Consider the following 19,522-nt stretch of genomic DNA (forward strand, 5'->3'; position numbering starts at 1 on the left):
TAATAATAATAATAATAATAATAATAATAATAATAATAATAATAATAATAATAATAATAATAATAATAATAATAATAATAGAGTGTAGGCTAGCTGTAGGAGGAAGTAGATTGAATGACTTTGTCAGTCAAGGCTAACATAACGGTACCTAGTAGTTAAAGGGATGCTGAAGCCCTCAGCATGAATCGCTGTTAGTAAACACAGCACGCCTTACTGCTGATAAGAGAATGTGTTAAGCAGACTTGACCACAGCAAGTGTATATACGGGAGATAAATGACATAATAACCCAACAGGGGTGAACAAGACAGAGCACATGTATGAATTATGGTGGTGTCTGCACTTAGTAAAACCACGTGCAGAACACGAACGTCGGCATGGGAATCATTCATTAGGGAAATACCACATGCGTACCACATAATATGGTGAGCGTAACCCGCATTAGAAGGAAGTTACTATTATAGTGTTTGTAGTTCACTACAATAATTGGTGATTGCAGAAGCTCACATAATACAGTAGGCTATATGTGTTCAATTGAACAATGTGAAGACGAAATGTAGACTGTCAACCTCATAGTGGAGTTTTAGGCTAGATAACAAGACAGTGCTAGGTCAACACTGTGAGATAATAAGAGATGTTAAATTTAACTCTTCTGTTCTTTTTCTAAATCCGATAGAACTGGCAAAATACGCAAGTAGTGCAGTAATATCAAAAGGGATAATTGTGTGTAAGGAATAGGTGTATATGCATATTATATAGCCAGTCCGAAGGTTGGTTGGATCCTCAACAGATCCACCATGAACCAGTGTGGATGACTTAAGTGTCACCAAAGAGGCTTACCAGAGAATAAAAAGTGAGATAGTTTCCCGTTGCTTTCCTCAATATTGGAAATGGGCAACGCGCAGAAAGGAAGGTATCAGGCATGAAAGACAAATGAAATAAAAGAGAATTAATACACATAGATTAATCAACGTAGTAAATACCGGAACCGAAACACTATCGGCATATTAATTAAGTTAACAAAAAGAACAGATGTCAATGATTAAAACTGTGAAAGAGCAAATGCTGGTCGTACGTTCGACACTACAATCAATGAATAGTACACTGTATGACGTCACTAGCAATGAATTAAAACTTAGTCAAAGTCTGGAACAAATTAACAGTTTTATAAAAAATGAAACCGAACAGTTAGAACAAGCTTACGACCAACTTAGCATTGAAGTAAACATTAACCAACATTTAATAGAAATTGAGGACTTATTAGTCCAATTACACGAACAGTATAACGTGATAACCTCAGCCCTTACATATGCTCAACTAGGAATCATTCATGTTCAGATTTTAAGCCCTGCAGAAATAATTAAAGCTTATAAAAAAGCACTAGGGCAACTCCCTCAGAAGATGACCCTACCATTTGAATTGGGCACAACTCATGAGTATTTAATTTATAAGATAGCTCAGTTGCAGGCTATCATTAACAAAGATGTCTTATTATATGTACTCACAACTCCTCTCAGTGACGAAAAGAATTTCAAGGTGTACAAGATTCTTCCTTTCCCCACACCAGTAACAAGTGAAAGTCATCAATTTATTATAATAAGACCTACATCAGAATTTATTATGATAAGTGAAGAACAACAACTATATACTTACTTGTCCAAGGACCAAATGCTCAAATGTAAGGCAATCTCTGATGATAAAAATGTATGTCCATTAGACTTTCCTTTAAAAATTACCCACGGAGAAGATGATTGTATTTTAACTTTATTAACTGGTACTAGCTCCATGCCAATAAACTGTCCTAAAGATATAGTGCAAGTACAACAGTCGTTTTGGATGTCAATCAGTAGAAATAAATATATTTATGTAACCATAAAACCAACTAAATTCACAATGGTATGTAAAGACACAAGTGATGTCACAATAAAGGGAGTAGGTATTCTCACCTTTTACGAAACTTGCACTGCCTACGGGCCAAATATAAAACTAAAATCTACAACTCAGGTTAATACCACTAATAGAAAGGACATAGTTCCTGATCTGTTCCTAACATATGATTGTTGTGAGCATTTAAATGTTAATTTAAAATTACCAGAACTAGATTTAAAGGAAACCCCTTTACGTAACATATTAGTGCATGAAAATGAACTCAAATATACGAGTAGAAAGGTAGAAGATTTAGAAAATCTTATTACTGAGAAAGAAAAGGACTTGCAGTTTAATCACTTGTATTCACATTTCAATATTTACAAGATTATAGTATGGACAGTGATAGCCATAATAATAATGATAGGAATTTTAACTTGTTGTAAATGTTGTCCCCTCTATCTAGGTCCAACATATAAGAAATGTTGGAAAGATACCTCGGGGTGTTGTACTAAAATTTGCCTCACACAGAAGATTGTAAATGAAAACAAAATTAAATCTAAAAGCTCTGATGATGACTTAGTAGTACATTTCGATAGAAGTAGACCTGTCTCAGGTCGTGTCAGTATTCATGAAATGGAAAGTGAAGATGACACTATCAGTCAGGTGCAATCACCCCTAGGTAAGAAGTCACGCACAAGAGTATAACAGTAAATTACAAGTGATTATCAAAAGGGAGTTTAGGAACCCCTCAAGGGAACAGAAAAGAGTATACAATAAGAAAGTCCTTACAAGCAAGTGTAAAAGAGAAGTGCCTGCGTCATGTGGACGCACACACTTCTTTTCCGAAGGGGGGAGGTGTCGTATCGCTGATCAGGCACTCCCGCATGTCATAAGTCGTGAGCACGCGGTTCGAAAATAAATTCGAACCGCGACCTCACAGTGCAGAAATAAAAGTAGATATAAGAAATGTTGAGTCAGAATATGAAATAAAACTTAAGGTATCAAGAGGAAATAATTGTATGGGTAAGAAAATGAGATTGAAATATTCATTGGGAATTACTAAAGGAGATGCAGTTCTGAGCTTTCAGGCAGTGGTGAAATGTTTGAACAAACACAGGATATTGGTCATTCCTTATCACTGTATGTACATGGTCAAGGATGACAGAGCGCGGCTTTAACCGCACGTAGTACAGGGAAAATTCCGAGGTTCGACCTTCTGGAACAATTAAGAAGGTTGAGAATTCCCTCTGGGAAGGGATGCTGCCAGCCAATGAGAATAAGACAAATCAGAAGTACACAGGGTTCAAAGTTCGGCTGAGCATAGCAACAGCGAAATACAGAATTAACTTAAGGGAGAGCAGAGAGAGGTAATCAGTTAGTTTGTTCATAGCTCACAGTCAGAGAGGTAGTTGGGAAGGAAGCTGAAGGTCTGGCGGGGACATTGAGCCAGTCAGGTCGCGAACAGAACTTGAAGTGAAGTTCGAAGTCAGGAATATTATCATTGATAATAGTACTCTTAGACAATACGTCAGGAAGTCTGAACGCTTCAGTAAAAGAGTAGTAGGGTGAAGGGAACGCATTAGCGACCCTGTAAATTAACGAGAAAATAAGGGAAGCCTTTTAAGTAAATTAGGCTTACGCGACCAGGGAAAAGTACCGGATTCTGACAAGCAGTGGAAGCACATAATCTCTATTGCTTTAGTAAAGTCGTAAAGGAAAGGGTGACAATTAAGGACTGTGACTGTTCTTCAATAGGAGTGAAGTTCTCTGGAGGAACCCACTCAATAGACACTAACTATACAGAGGAGGCTAGAGGGAAGCATCACTCAGGGACTAAAGTCTCCTATTATCCAGGAAACAGGGATAAGACTGTACAAGATTGGGCCGGTCAGTAGGGAAGAGGTAACCACGGATCGACAGTTTCCAGTACAACATATGAACTCGATCACCTAGCGAATAGCCTGGACTGTAACATTGTAAATCAGAACTGTATCTCTTGGGGAACCAGTGAAGGGAAGAAGTGTAACAGCGTGTGCTAACGTGTGATAGTGAAACTCAGGCTTCAAGAAAGAAGACGTCGTAGAAGACTCCCACCGCTCGGAAGATAAGTATTAACTAGTATTGAATGAACTAAATAGGGAACTAAGAACTTTTAGCTAGAGAGAAAGTTGTGCAGGTTTAGGAAGTTCCCTAATTCATGATCAAGTTAGTTTCAAGAGTTGTATATATATAGATGTATATATTGTACAGTGAATAACTTTGGGAAATTTCAATATATTAACTCTTGGCATTAAGCCGCCTTAACCTGGTGTTCTTATTGTAATTTGAGTGCATTCTAGAACCCTATCCAGTCCCCAGCTTGCCATATCCTTAGGATATGACAAACCATGACATTGGGCGGGCACATTGAAATGGCAACTGGCCATATGTTCGCAAAATTTTATGATTCCAGGGTCACATGAGTATCAAAAAAATAAGGTAGTATGTGAAAACTGAACCAAATTTCACCCCATTCAATGAATAACTGGATCAAACCCATAAATATAGGAGATAGGGTAAATGTCACAAGATCAACCATGTAGAACACTGAACGAGTCGACTGATGGTGAAGTCCGTTTGTAAGTGCAATTTAATATATTCTTACACACTGCATTTACAGTAATATTCGGAGAAATCCGTGTACAATGTAGAATACCGTAGCGAAGCACGGGTACATTTGCTAGTTACAAATATTGTCCTTTTTTAGGAGGTTAGTTTTAAGAAATCCGCAAACTGGATGATACGAATGTTTTAACGTATGCTCAGTGATCCATCTGAGCAATGATGATTGCCGTAAATGTGTCGTTGTTCGTCATTTTGAGTTTATTTTCAGAGACACGTTTTTCATCAACATCGGAGCGTACACTTTGGGAAGTGCCCCTTGCAACAGTACATCGTAGAATGATTAAAAATGTTTCACTTCATGTGGCAACGATATTTTACGAGTAATTTGTTAAATTTTCGAACAGAATAATACTACGTTGTATTTCTCAGAATATAACGAGGACTATACCGGAAATTATATATTGAATATTCTGCTAATTCGTAATATTGTGAATGTGGGTTTGCAGAACAAACTCCGAAAGGCTTAACCGTATATAATATAGTCGAATGAACCATGGATCATTTTAAAAAAATTTCAAAGGTAAATAGCAACTGCTGTGCTGTATTGTGGACTTGGCATTTCCTGCTCATCAGGCTGCTTGAACTTCTCTGCCTGTTGGAATTATTTAAAGAAAGGTCTTATAATTTGAAATGGACCATTTTCGAACTCGCAGCCTGCAGTGATCAGTCAGCTCCTGCCCATAAAAGAGAGGAAATAGACTGGATTGAATTCGAGAAGCAACTGCAAGTTATTATTGTATGGAAATTGTGTGTTGAAAGGTAATTTCATTTTGCATTTTAAGCATGTAAATTGCTAAAAAGTTCAGTAATTAAAGTGATCATTCTTAAACACATTTAAGGATATGTTATTCCCGTGAAAATGCATGGTGTCACCTACAGCTGACATTGGTCACATAAAGTAGGCCTTTTGTTCAGTTACATTCATGAATAGTATCCGATATTCACTTCATGTTTCTCCCACTTTTCATTCTGACACTGGATGAGGTACTACAAATGTTGGAAGATGTCAGTAATAATGCACCATTTATATATAATACTATTTTTCCTCCAAATGGTGGACATATTAGGGATGAGGAAAGTAGCGTTAAAACACCTAATTCTGTTGATGTCAATTCCCTTTCTGGTAGAATTTTGAGGTTGATAGTGTAAATAAATATGATATCAGCAGATGATGGTGCGCCAGTACCTTCTAATGAAACGCAGCAGGCACCGGGTCTTTCTAGGACTAATAAACCAGTATCTTCTAAGAAAAAGTACAATACGTTGTGGGAAGCTACACAGGGGAATTTTATTTCCGATTGGATGAGATGACATCCAGGAGGAACCTTCTGAATATGACAGAGCGTAACTGTCTCCAGTTCAGTGTTTGCGTTACAGTTCATTGAAGAAGAAGAATCTCAATTGTAAAAATGCCCAAGGAACGATATGTTAGACACCAATTCAGACGATATAAGTGTATATATCGCTGTACTATTGTTGAATGGCTAAATATATTTGCAAAATATACCAATGTTTGGCGAATTAAAATCGAATGTTTTCAATAACTTAGTTTACAACAGCAGAAGAAGAAATAAATTTCCAGATAATCATCAGTAATTGCATCCTACAGGTAACATGAATCTCCCCACCCCAACTGAAATGAAAAACTTCGTAAGGTATGAGAATACTTAAAAATTTTCTAAATCAAAAGTTTGGTCAGTAATTTTAGGAAATCTGTTCAAGTGAACTTGCTGATAACTTTAAAGTGCCAGACCCCTTCCTGATTTTTCCTCTGATTAGTGTTAATAAAGGAAGTTTGTCCACTTTCACGTCCTCTTAAAACAATAATCACAACCACCACCACCACAACCACTGATGTCCACAACTAATGGCGTCCTTGCTTTCCTAATCCGTGTAATCTACCGCCATCAGCATGTTGACTAATGTGTAGATTAATCCACTCGTGACAGGTAAATACCTCGTATATCACAGTTTATCATAAAGTTGTATTACTTGAATTAATCCAGGAGCAGAGGGCAATGTTTATTACTCTGGTAACGTAAGAGTGATTAAAAATTCCATCCGAGCCATAGAATGTTGCGTAAATAACTATTCGCCCAGTCGAAAACATTTTTACAAATTTAGGACCTATAGTTCTAATGGGCTTAAAGGTTCTTTGAAATGTTGTTTCCAATTCATCTTCCATTTAACACAATTTGTGCTTCAAACTTGTGTTTCTATTATTCAATAAACGTGTGAATTTTTATGGGGAGTATAAAGACCTCCTTTCTAGAATCGTTTTTTTTTATGTAGAGGTGGTTGAAACATTCATTTGATGGAAATTATGATCTATATTACATCTGGTGAAATAATGAGTGATTATTAATATATAAAATGTTTCTTTACTTCGGAAGATACTGAAAGATACCAAAATAGACTTCATTATGATTAGACAATATGGCGGCTTCCACAATGTGCGAGTCGGCGGTATCTCTAGTAGAAGTGGCTTAAGGTGGGAAGAAAGATGTGGTAGGCCTAAATGTAACAGAGTATGAATACATGGTATTCATTGTGTGAAATGTGATGAATGGTATCATTTTCGTTGTGCTAATGTCGCAAATAAGACGGATAACCAAAGAAGTAAGGGGCTATGTCCTCAGTGTAAACAAACTGAAACACTTAGTGAGCAAGACAAGAAAAGGGGAGAATTACGAGGCAAATTTTAAAATTTTAGGTGTTCTACAAGAAGATTTAGCTGAAAATGAACGCCTGAAAGTCAGAATCAAGAAAGTAGAAAACAGAGAAGATCATGTTGAGGAAGAATTGCCTTGGACTCAAGTGGTGAACCAACATTTTAGGCCTAATTGACAAATGGGAGAAAATTGGGTACAAACTCTTTTCAGTGCTCAAATAATTTCCACTTAGTGCAACAAGATCCAGATCGTTAAATTGTTTGCAGGCTAATATACTATTTCAAATAGTATAAAGACAGAAGTTATTTATTTTCATTTAATTAAATCAACTTCAGATGACAATGAACATAGTTCTGTCAAATTATTGGAAATATATTTGGATTCTAAGTTATGCTGGTATACTCACGCACAAAAGTTATTTAAAATGCTGTCTAGGGGGTTATTTATATTTCGAAGACTGAAAGAGTCAGTTAGTATAATCATATATTGTGTGGTCCAGCTCCATGGCTAAATGGTTAGCGTGCTGGCCTTTGGTTACAGGGGTCCAGGGTTCGATTCCGGCAGGTTCGGGAATTTTAACTACCATTGGTTAATTTCACTGACACGAGGATTCGGTGTATGTGTCGTCTTCATCATCATTTCATTCTCAACACGACGCGCAGGTTGCTTACTGGAGTCATATCAAAAGCCCTGCACTTGGCGAGCCGAACATATCCTCGGACACTCCCGGCACTAAAAGCCATACGCCATTTCATTTCATTTCATTTCATTTCATATGTTGTGTGCATACCATGCTTTCTTTCATTCACATTTTTCATACAGTACTATATTATGGGGGAATTCGACAAACGCACAATATGTTATCAAGCGACAAAAGAAGGCAATAAGGTGTCTAAAAGGAAAAGCCAAAAAGGGAGTCACGCAGGTCTATGTTTCATAAACTTGCTATTATGATTGTCGCATCACTATACATATTCCACTGCATCTTTAAAATCAAAGAAATGCTTGATGGTCTTACATCTCGTAGAAATGTATATTCATACGATACACGGATAAGGATTGATTTAGATTTACCACACGTTAAAATGAAAGAGACACAAGAAAATTTTAGATATATTGGGATTAATTTATTCAATATGCTATCTATACAGTGGAAAGGTATACCCTTAAAGCTTCAAAACATACGTTAACAAATGGATGATGTTAAACGGTTTTTATTGACTACTAGCAATTACCCGCGGCTTCGCTCGCGTGGATTTCGTAATTTGAACACATTAATCGTTCCTCGGCATTGTACTAAGACATTATCTGATAATCCATAACGTATAAAAACTCACCCAAAATAAAGTTACGTTTACCCCGGGAATTGTTTGTAAACCCTGTTTGTGGTATTACCTTTTGGGGCTAAGACGACCATGCGACATAGAACTGTACATGTGAGAAACAGTCTTCACTCAACTCGAAAAAATAAATACATGTTTCTTTATTTTTAAAGGAGATTCCAAATACCCATTCCCACATCTGTAACATCTTCAGTTTATGAGATATACATGAGTATCCCCATAAAAAGAATTCAACCCCTTGATCAGTCCTTCCCCCACCTGATCTAAGTGTATTTTACGAAAACAAAAAGACATGTTTCTTTATTTTTAAAAGAGATTCCAAATACCAATTTTCTCGCCTGTAACATCTTCAGTTTTTAAGATGTAAGTATCCTCATAAAAACAATTCAACTATTTTTCACTTCTTTTCACCTCCTGTTAAGTGCCTTCTCCGAAAACAAAAACGTACAGATTCTTGTATTTTTGAAGGAATTTCCAAATACCAAGTTTCTTGTCTCTAACATGTGAAGTTTTTGACATATAATGTTGATATACCGGTACTCATTTTAAACATTCACCCGCTTCTCCAATTCTTTTCATTCCCGGAACTTGATTTTCCTAAAACCAAAAATATACATGTTTCATTACTTTTAAAGGAGATTCCAAATACCAGTTTTCATGTCTGTACGTCTGTATCACCTTCAGTTTTTTAGATAAATAATTCAACTTCTCCTTCTTCATTTCTTTCCACACCTCTCCGCCTTAAATCTACTTTCCGAAAAAAATACTTGTTTTTTGAAAGGAAATTCAAAGTACCAATGTTCACGTCTGTAACAGTTTCAGTTTTTAAGATAAAGTATCCTCATAAACATATTTCAACTCCTTAATTAATTATTTTCAACCCCACACCACTTACGTCGATTTTCTGAAAAAACAAATGCGTTTTTCTTCATTTCTAAAGGAGATTCCAAATACTAATTTTCACGTCTATAACATCTTCAGTTTTTTGTATATAAGTATACTCATAAAAGTAGTTAAAATCCATTTTCATCCCCTTTCCTAACTGTTAAGTTGATTCCTCCCCAAAAGTACGTGTCTCTTCATTTTTAAAAGAGATTACAAATACCAATCTTCACGTCTTTAACATATTTAGTTTTTGAGATATAAGTGTCCCCACACAAAGAATTCAACTATTTTTTCAATTCATTCATCCCCCTTAAGTGGATTTTCCGAAGACAAACGAACACGTATATCTTTACTTTGAAAGAAGAATCCAAATACAAATGTTCAAGCCTTTAACATGTTCACTTTTTGAGATATAAGTATCCTCATAGTAAGAATTCAACTCCTTTTTCACCCAAGCCCGTTAAGTTGATCCCCCCCCCCCTCACCAACATCCTCCAAAATGCGTGTTTCTTTATTTTTAAGGTGATTACAAATACAAATTTTCACGTGTGTAACCTTAAGTTTTTGAGATATAAGTATCTTCATAAAGATAATTCATTTTTTAACTTCCTTTCACCCTCCTCCCTTAAGTGAATTTTCCGAAAACCAAGTAAACGTGTGTCTTTCTTTATAAAGGAACTTCCAAATGCCAATTATCCGTTTTGAGATATATGTATCCTCACAAAAAGGAATGAAAGTTCTTTTTCACCGCCCTCGCCCCCAAGCTGATTCCTCCCCCCCCCCCCTCAAAATGCGTGTTTCTTTATTTTTAAAGGAGATTCCAAATTAATTTTCAAGTCGGTAACATCTTTAGTTTTTGAGATATAAGTATCCTACACAAAGAATATAACTAATTTTTCAATTCATTCACCCCCCCCCCTTTAAGTGTATTTTCCAAAGACAAAAGATTACGTGTTTCTTTACTTTGAAATTAAATTCCAAGTACAAATTTTCATGTCTGTAACATCTTCAGTTTTTGAGATAGAAGTATCCTCATGAAAAGAATTCAACTCCTTTTTCACTCCACCCGCGCCCGTTAAGTTGGTTTCGCCCCACCCAAAATACGCGCGTTTCTTTATTTTTAAAGTAGATTCCAAATACAAATTCCCATGTCTGTAACCTTCAGTTTTGAGATATAAGTTTCTCCTGAAAGAAATTCAATTTTTTTACTTCCTTTCACACTCCCCATTCAAGTGAATTTTCCAAAAAACAACAGTACCCGTTTCTTAAAAGAGCTTCCAAATACCAATCATCACTACTGTAACATCTTCAGTTTTTGAGATATATGTATCCTCGTAAAAGAAATTCATCTCCGTTTTCACCCCCCCCCCAGTTGATTCCCTCTTAAATGCGTGTTTCTTTATTTTTAAGGGAGATTACAAACACCAGTTTTCACGTTTGTAACACCTTTAGATTTTTTGGTGTATATATACATTCTCATACAAATAATTCAACTATTTCAATTCTTTCACCTCCATACCCCCCGTTAAGGGTTTTTGCCGAAAACCAAAGAAAGCGTGTTTCCTTATTTGTAAAGGAGATTCTAAATACCAACGTTCAAGTCTGCATCATGTTCAGTTTCTGCGATATATTGTAGGTACCGTAGATACGCTAAATTTAAAATTCCACCCCCTTTTTCAGTTCCCCTTAATTGGATTTTCCGAAAAAATATATATTTCTTCATTTTACAGGAAATTCCAAATACCAGTTTTCAAATCTGCAGTATGTTACGTGCCTGAGATAATTTGCAGATATAGTCTTTATTCAATTCACCGCGTTTTCCACTCCTGTTCACCCCCTTTTCTTCGGATTATCCAAAAAAGCAGAAATACTTGTTTCTTTATTTTTAAAGGAGATCCCAAATACCAATTTTCAGGACTGTAATATCTTCAGTTTCTGAGACATAAGTATTTTCACTAAAGTCATTCAACCCTCTTTTCACCCCTCCTAATGGATTTTCCGAAAACAAAAATACGTCTGTAAGCTTTTAAAGTTTTGAGATATACATACACTCATTCAAAAAATTTCACCCCTTTTTCACCCCCTTAGCGACGGAATATCCAAAAATCCTCTCTTAGCGAGCACCTACATGTTAATATGAATATATCCCCAAAATTTCATTTCTTTATGTCCTGTAGTTTTGGCTCGGCGATGATGAGTCAGTCAGTCAGTCAGTCAGGACAAGTTATTTTATATGTATAGATTTCAATTTGAAGGAAAAGTAACACTATCGTCAAGGGACGAATATGTATGTCAACACCTTCCTAATAGGTTGCTAACACTGGTAGTTATGATCAGATCCACTATTCTAGAGACTAATAGCCCAAAGTGTCATGATAAGCTTTAATTTCACTTCAGTCTACATAAACCTTTCATATGTAGTGCTCTGTTTAATGACAATTATATATATTTATATTTTTAAAACTGTAACTTGTATATTATATTTTATTTTACTTTGTGTTTTGCAACTTGGTGTTGTCTAACGGCAATAAACTGTATTGTGTTTCCAGAGATTTAGAAACCAGGTATTGGATTGCAAGATACTCCCAGGAACAGACGTGGACTCGGAGTCCAAATTGGTTGTCATACAACTCCGTCTAATGTTGAAGAAATTGAAGAAAGGATGGAATGGTAGAAGATGGGATCTAGACAAGTTGATGGATAAGCATGTGAGCGATTGTTTCAAGGGACATGTTGCAAAAGGACTAAATGGAAAGGCTGAATGGAACACAAAAGCATGTGGGTGGGCAGTCGTGAAGAATGAAAAGTTAGGCGGAAAAGTAAGATCAAGTAAATCAACGAATAACGGAGGAAATAACACACTGATTGACGAACGGTGAAAGTACAAAAATACAAAAAAAGAAATGAGGGGTCAGAAAAGAATACAGTCGATTAAAGAATGAGGTACATAGAAAGTGCAGGGCATCTAAGGAAGAATGGCTGAAAGAGAAGTGCAAGGATATTGTAAGTTGTATGATTGTAGGTATGGTAGATGCTGCATATGGGGAAAAGAAGAAAATATATGGAAACAGTAATACGGATATTAAGAGCTCAGATGAAGGACTGCTTCTAGGAAAATAATACAACGCAGGAAAGAATGTTAGGAGCACATTCAAAACATTTTTTCAACCGAAGTCTATTATAATATTCTGGAACAAGAAAAGGCTGTTGTTCCTGATGAAACGGACAGAATTCGAGAAAGTTATGAGGATGCTAAATTGGAAAAATGCGCCTGGAATTGATGACATACTCTCATAATAACTGACTGCCTTATGAGAAACCTGCATGGCGAGGTTGTTCCGTTTAGTGTGTAAGACAGAATAACCTTATACTTATTCTCAAGGAAACAAGTACTGACAAGTGTGAAAACTGCTGCACCATTAGATTAGTACATCACGTCTGAAATTTTTTTTACACCTGTTATTAACAGAAGAGCGGAAAGAAACGTCCAGTTTAAACTGCGAGGAGATCACTTTGACTTATTTAGGAACAAGCGATGGAATCCTGACTTTAGGTCTGAATTAGGAAGGACAAGCCCACGTGCATGGCGTTAGTATATCTACAAAAGGCATACGATAATGTTGATTGGACCAAGCTATTTGAGATTCTGAAGGTGATCGGGATCAGATACCGAGAAAGAAGAATTACATGCAATCTGTAAAAAAGGATCGAGGACACCCCTGCAGCATAAGTTAGTTGGTTTGAAGGTTTCGTTTCATTTGAAAGTGCGCTTCCTGGATCCACCCTTCCAAAGTGGGTGAGATTTAACAGAGTCCTCAACGAACATCCGCTGAAGATTTGTATGGAACTCATCTCTCGTTAGTGTTCGATGATGCATCAAATAACTTCCTTCAGTCCAAACCACGTTCTTGACATCTTAAATATATCATTTCACCATGTTCACTGTCCTCTACTTCACAACAAAGAGATTAATTTGACTATCGCATGTTTATTGCCTACCGGAAAAGAGAGCGAATTTTGTTCCGTTCACCTTCATTTTCCCTGTAGTCAATATATAATGTGGAAATACCTTGCCTTCATTGGATTTTCCACATGAAGTTCCGGATTTCTAATACCTTTCTTCCATTTATATTTCTAGGATGAGGTGATAAATTCTAAAGTAAAGCGTAACAAGGACAAACATAGAATGCAAAATTTAGAAAGTAAAAATTACGTTCGTGTTCCTAAAAATGGTGAATTTGTTTGGCAAGGAGACTACAATCACATATATAATATATATATTAGTTTGTTTAAGGACTTTCAGTTTTGAGACAGATGTACTTCATAGCTGCTTAAGGTACTATGCTGCAATTAGAGTCGCACATTTGCTCTCAGATTCGAAAATTCTCAACAAATAGTATTATTATTATTATTATTATTATTATTATTATTATTATTATTATTATAAAATTCTTCCGGGCTGTTATGCCGTGGTCCACTCCTCTCGCTTCTCCCAGACGTTTCGACTACTGCTGCGGTAGTCATCTTCTGTGGCGTCGTGTGGATACGCTCTCCTGTATCTCGCTGGCGACTGCAAAAGTTGTATGGGAAGCAGCTGTATTTATATGTAAGTGTGTGGCCTCCAATTGGTTCGCGCTGTGCAAACCGACATCTGACTATCTGAAAGCACGACCTCCGATTGGGTCGCGCCGAGCAGCTTGACGTTTGGTTGGCTATCTAAGCACGCGACCTCTGATTTGTTCGCGCCGTGCATGGATTCTGACTGGGTCGCTCCGAGAAGTCTTTCGTCTGATTGGATCTCGGAGTGCACGAACTCCGGCTGGGTCGTGCCGAGCAATGAACCTCTGGTTGGTTGACTGTAATGTCCCTGATCTTAGTAAACTTCGACCGTACGTTATATAAAGGGGTGTACCAGGCCTTGCTGACTGTCAGGTTTTACATGTAGGCTCTTTCTTCTTTCTGCCTATGTGGTTTTTTTCCCTGACCCTTCAATACCATACCTTAACACTATCCAACCAATACAAACTTTGCCGTGGTAGCGAGTCTGACTCGGAAACCGGCAGATACTCCTTGTATCACTTCCCACTCTACCCAGCTATCTCTTTTCTACTTAGAAATTAATAGCATGTCGGAGGCCATGTAGATTGAGTCGATGGTCACGGCGGGGGAGCGGGCTACGGGGGCCCCCCGTATAAAAAAAAAAAAAAAAAAAAAAAAGCCTTGCTGAGTTTCTTTTTCACACAACACATTCGATGCTTATGCTCCGAGCAGTCAAGACCTCGTGAGAACCCTCCACCGAGCTTGCTTCCTGATTACCGCCAGCTCATCGGCAGTTCCCGTCACTGTTCTCACCTGCGGTACTTCTCAGTACTGCACCCAGCCGCCAGGAGCGCTTCGCCGAGTGTCCAGCCTGAGCGAGCCCCGGCTCGCCCCCAGCCACCGACCGCCAGCCGCAGCAAGAGTCCCCGGCAACGGCCGCCATCTTGCCGATCCCAGCCGTTCACAGCGCGGTCCGACTTTTCTGATATAGTCGTGGACCCACCTTTCTGCGGTCTCACATATTCGCCCCGGCTGCTCAACGGTCCACCAGTCCAGCCCAGCCGTCTCACCGCTAGCCCGTAGGGCTGAATGCTACAAAGGAGCAATTTGTCAAGGAAAAAGAGCTATTTGTCTTACACTCGGTGTGTGCTTGTTCGCGACTTGTCCCGGCGCGACCCGGTTATCAACTACACCTGGCGCGACTGGTACCCCCCGAGTGCTCCCAGCCCTGGTCCTCCTAGGAGTTTGACCACTAGTGCTAGCTCCCGTCTCCTCCCTCCTCCCCCGCCTTTCCACCTCATCTTCTCTTACTTCTCTCTCTCTTTCCTTCACTTTTCTTTTATTCAATATGGACAACCCCGGTGGACCGAGTAGCTGGGGCCCATATGTGAACTTCAACCACCTGATGAAAATTGAATTTATCGATTCCGACCCCAAACCCATGGATAATTATCTGGTCATTCCCCCCCCCTCAGACCCCACCCCAACCAATATGAAACTGCTCAGGCAACGCATAGCCGCTGCTCTCCGCCCCTCTACCAACCAAATTCACTGGATAGACGAAAATGCCGACTCCCATGTAATCTTCGTCCTCCCTCGAACCCAGGACTCCCTACCTGTCCTTTCCAACCGCCTTGCCGGTAAAGGAATTCCTTTCTCTCCCGCTGACCAACTTCCGGGATGGCAAGAAATGATGGAGTCACTCCTGGATTCGGAAGACGACGAAGAAGACGAAGAAGATGACATCGCAGTTGAAGAGCCACCCCCGTACCAGCATCCATTTCATTACACCAGGAAAAACACCTCTTCTCCCATTAACCCTAACAATAGCCTCCTCATTATTCCACTTGCAAACCCAGGACCCATACCAGCCATCAGAAAAGCCGTTATTGAAGCCATTGAGCCGATCCTGAGCAGTCACATCGCAGTTATTGAAGAAACTCACAATAATCACCTCCTTATCACCCCACTTAATAATAAATTTATTCCGGCCATCCTTCAGAAACTAAAAATCCCCGACGTACCATCTCCCATTCTTATTAATCCAGTCATCATGTCAGCACAGCCAACATCTTCCAGCAATAGCCCTCAGACTCCTAACACCCAGGACACTGAATCTCAAACTGACCCCATCTCTGACCCAGAAATTAAATCTGACCCTTTCACACCTACTGACCCTGTCACCCAGGTCCCCCCCACCCCTCCCCCTTCGCCAAGAGAAAACTCTCACCAAGATCCAGAGCAACCCTTGCCAATCTTCACCAGCAGTGCCACCCAGACACGCCAGAGAAGAAGAAGAAGAAGACGACGAACGCCAGTTCTGAAGACTTCCACTTCGAACCCAGAACCAGTCACTCGCCAGACCCCCCCCCCTCCACCCCCCGCCCCTCCCTCGTCGTGCAGTGTTACAACTGCCTCCAGCTGCACCATACAGCTGGTACCTGCACCAACTCCACCAGGTGCAATCGGTGCGGCGGCCCCCACCGTCACACCGACTGTCAGGTACCTCGCTTGCAGCCGAGGTGCGCCAACTGTGAAGGGAAGCATGCGGCGTCGTTCCCGGGGTGCCCGTTCATCAAGAGTGCCATCAAGAAGCATTATAAGGACTCCAGGCACCTGCAAAGACAAACTTCTCCACCACCACTTCTCAATCACTCTCAATTCCCACCACGTCACTCACCAGCTATCCCAACCAACCAGGACCCCTCCCATTTAACCCAGTTACTTCTTACTCTTCTTTCCTCTCATCTATCACCTCATCTTCCCCTTCAAGTCCCCCACATGCCCTCCCGGCAGATATTAATCCCGTAACCAGCTCACCCTGTTCTTCGCCTTGCCACCTTCCACTTGCCTTCTTGTGAACCATGTTATTCAACATCTCTCCAACCCTGCCAACTAGCACTAGTAATTTGAATACTAATAGCTCAGCGAAGGGAGGTTTCAGCTCTGACATGGCGGACTTGCTCCGTCATAGACAGATTGTTTTTCCTCCACAGTGTACGTCGTGCTGGTGCTGTTGTGAATTTTTCACAAATCGCAGAAACCGACGAGTAGAGTGGCCTAGTGTCGCCACGGGACTCTCGTGTACCAGATCACAAAAAAAAAAAAAAAAAAAAAAAAAAAAAAAAAAAAAAAAAAAAAAAAAAATGCTGAGTTTCGTGAACGATCTTCCTACACGGGAAGGTGTAGAGATCCAGCAGTACGTGGATGACATAGCCATTTACATCGGCATGAAGCGAAATGACTATGCTGTCCGACGATTACGGCAATGGATCGACTCCTTCTGGGAGTGGTGTCTCCGGAACAAGGTGAAAATAAATGCGGATAAGACCCAGGCAATTGTTTTCACTCGGCGCCGGCCTAACCTTGATCGCCTCACTATCAATAACGTCCCCGTGTCTTGGACGAACCAAATTAAATATCTCGGCCTAATAATGGACAGAACTCTGTCCTGGAGATACAATATAGAACAGGCCCGTCAGCGTGCCACGGCACGGATGAAAGCACTGAGACCTCTGCTAGGCAATAAGTATATCTCTACTTCTATCAAGAGAAATATTTACCTAGCATGTATCAGGCCCATCCTGCTGTATGGCTGTGAGGCCTGGGGCTATATTGCCAAAACTCCACTTTCAAAATTACAAGCCTTTCAGAATAAGACACTTAGAATGATGACCAGAGCACCATATCTGAAATCTAACAAGAGGATACGGGCCGAGCTTCGTATCCCCACACTTAGATCTCAGATAAATAAAATCGTGAGGATGACCAGGGCTAGGATCCTCTCGAACCAATCAGAGGACCCTGGTATTTTACTGTTAAAGCGGGTCATGAGGACTAAGAAGCCAAGTACTCGCCTGAAGTACCGTGGCCCTTGGATCCTCTATGACCTGTTTTAAAATTCGAACCGGCCAACCTTTCGGTCTTTTCCAAATTGAAACCTTCTTACCACTAAACTTTCTCTAAATTACTCTCCTGTTAAGGGCCGTTTCTTAAGAAGCACTCTGATACCAATACCGCTCCGATGTAATTTTCCTTTTTGAGCACGTAAACTGAAGCGAAGAGGGGGTTTCTCTTCTGACTATAGGCATCCCAGCCTATCAGACAGACTGCTTTTCCCCCGCCAGTGTAGCGAGAACAGTGACTTTTCGCCTCATCGGCAATCCCTCGGAAACAGATGAGTAGGGGGGCATATTTTTCGCCCCGGGGCTCCCATCCACTGGCCATCAACACAAAAAAAAATGCTGAGTTTCAGTCCTTCCTCCTTTCTATTAAAGTTATCCGGATGTTTATGTATTTCGATTGCTTCCCTGTAGAGACGGGCGTGAAAGTGGGATGTTGTGGCCAGTATGTCAGTATCCTCGTAACGGATCTCATGATTTCCGTCAAGCAGTGCATGCTCCGCTACTGCTGATTTGTCGTATTGCCCCAAGCGACAATTCCTTTTGTACTCCGTCAGGCGAATATACCGCAGCAGTAGTCGAAACGTCTGGGAGAAGCGAGAGGAGTGGACTACGGCATAACAGCCCGGAAGAATTTTATTATATTGACACCGGCCGTGAAAGCCTTCATACTTTAATGATTATTATTATTATTAATATTATTATTATTAATATTATTCCTTGTTAACAGGAGACGTTTTAAATTTCAGCTATAGAAAGCTGGTTGCGACTCTCTCCCAAGACCCTCTCACCTTCCTCGTGGTTCCGTCCCCTAGTATGAGAACCACTGGTCTACAGTACATTACACTCATTCCATACAATGTTTACAAAATTACTAACCTGTAATTGTAACATATTTTCCTTCAGTAGCTCTGTCGTTAAAACCTGCGTGAATATACAGTGAAGAATCAGAACCTTGAAAGGTAGGTTTTCTAGAAAAGAATTGTTTGACAACGTTCGCTTCAGCTTCAGAGTTGAGAACTATGAGATCTGCTCCTTCGTCAATGCACGATAATCGCGCTGCATCCCACAGCTTAGCCGTGGTGTGAAGTTTGTAATAACCGACTCCAGGGAAGAGTTCATAGTCTGTCCTCCGAATAATTACACGGGGTTCTTGAGCTGAAATAAATTAACACAAGTCATATACCGGTACAGAAAAAAGGGAAATTTCCATTCATCAAGTACACAAGCATAATTACCCATCAGTGTTGTGTTTAGACGCATGAGCTCACTTTTTCCAAACACAGAGCGGCCGATGCTCACTTCTAATGAAATATCATCAATTGCATTGGAAGATACCGGGATGTTCTTCATAAGGTCCACCTGTTGTCAACATACAGTAAAATTCATTTATTATATACTATATATACTATATATGAAGAAATATGAATATTACGGTCTCTTGAATTTAGTGTAATAACATTTGCAACTCCAGTCCTTAATATAACTACCATCTGCATTTTGAAATAATTATGGCTTCGTAAGATTAGCAACATGTTTACGCATAGCTTTGACAAGTTGTGTATAGCCTTAAGTTGCTTTGATTTGTCAGCCGTAGCATTCCGGTCTCTAACCCGTTAGAGGAGAGAAGCCCACTTTGACTATGTGTAA

General features: G+C 39.5%; 1 protein-coding gene across 1 annotated transcript in view; it reads right to left on the minus strand.

The window, feature by feature from the left end:
- The window catches only part of LOC137501886 (hemolymph lipopolysaccharide-binding protein-like), a 73,996-nt gene that overhangs the window by 22,879 nt on the left and 31,595 nt on the right, over nucleotides 1-19,522 (minus strand). Inside the window, exons 3-4 of the mRNA XM_068229031.1 lie at nucleotides 19,111-19,234; nucleotides 18,752-19,030 (exon numbers count right to left, since the gene is read on the minus strand). Coding sequence (XP_068085132.1) covers nucleotides 18,752-19,030; nucleotides 19,111-19,234 — 403 coding nt within the window. The remainder of the gene's footprint in view (nucleotides 1-18,751; nucleotides 19,031-19,110; nucleotides 19,235-19,522) is intronic.

Source organism: Anabrus simplex, chromosome 1 (genome assembly GCF_040414725.1).
Source record: "Anabrus simplex isolate iqAnaSimp1 chromosome 1, ASM4041472v1, whole genome shotgun sequence".
NCBI classification, from domain to species: Eukaryota; Metazoa; Arthropoda; class Insecta; order Orthoptera; family Tettigoniidae; genus Anabrus; species Anabrus simplex.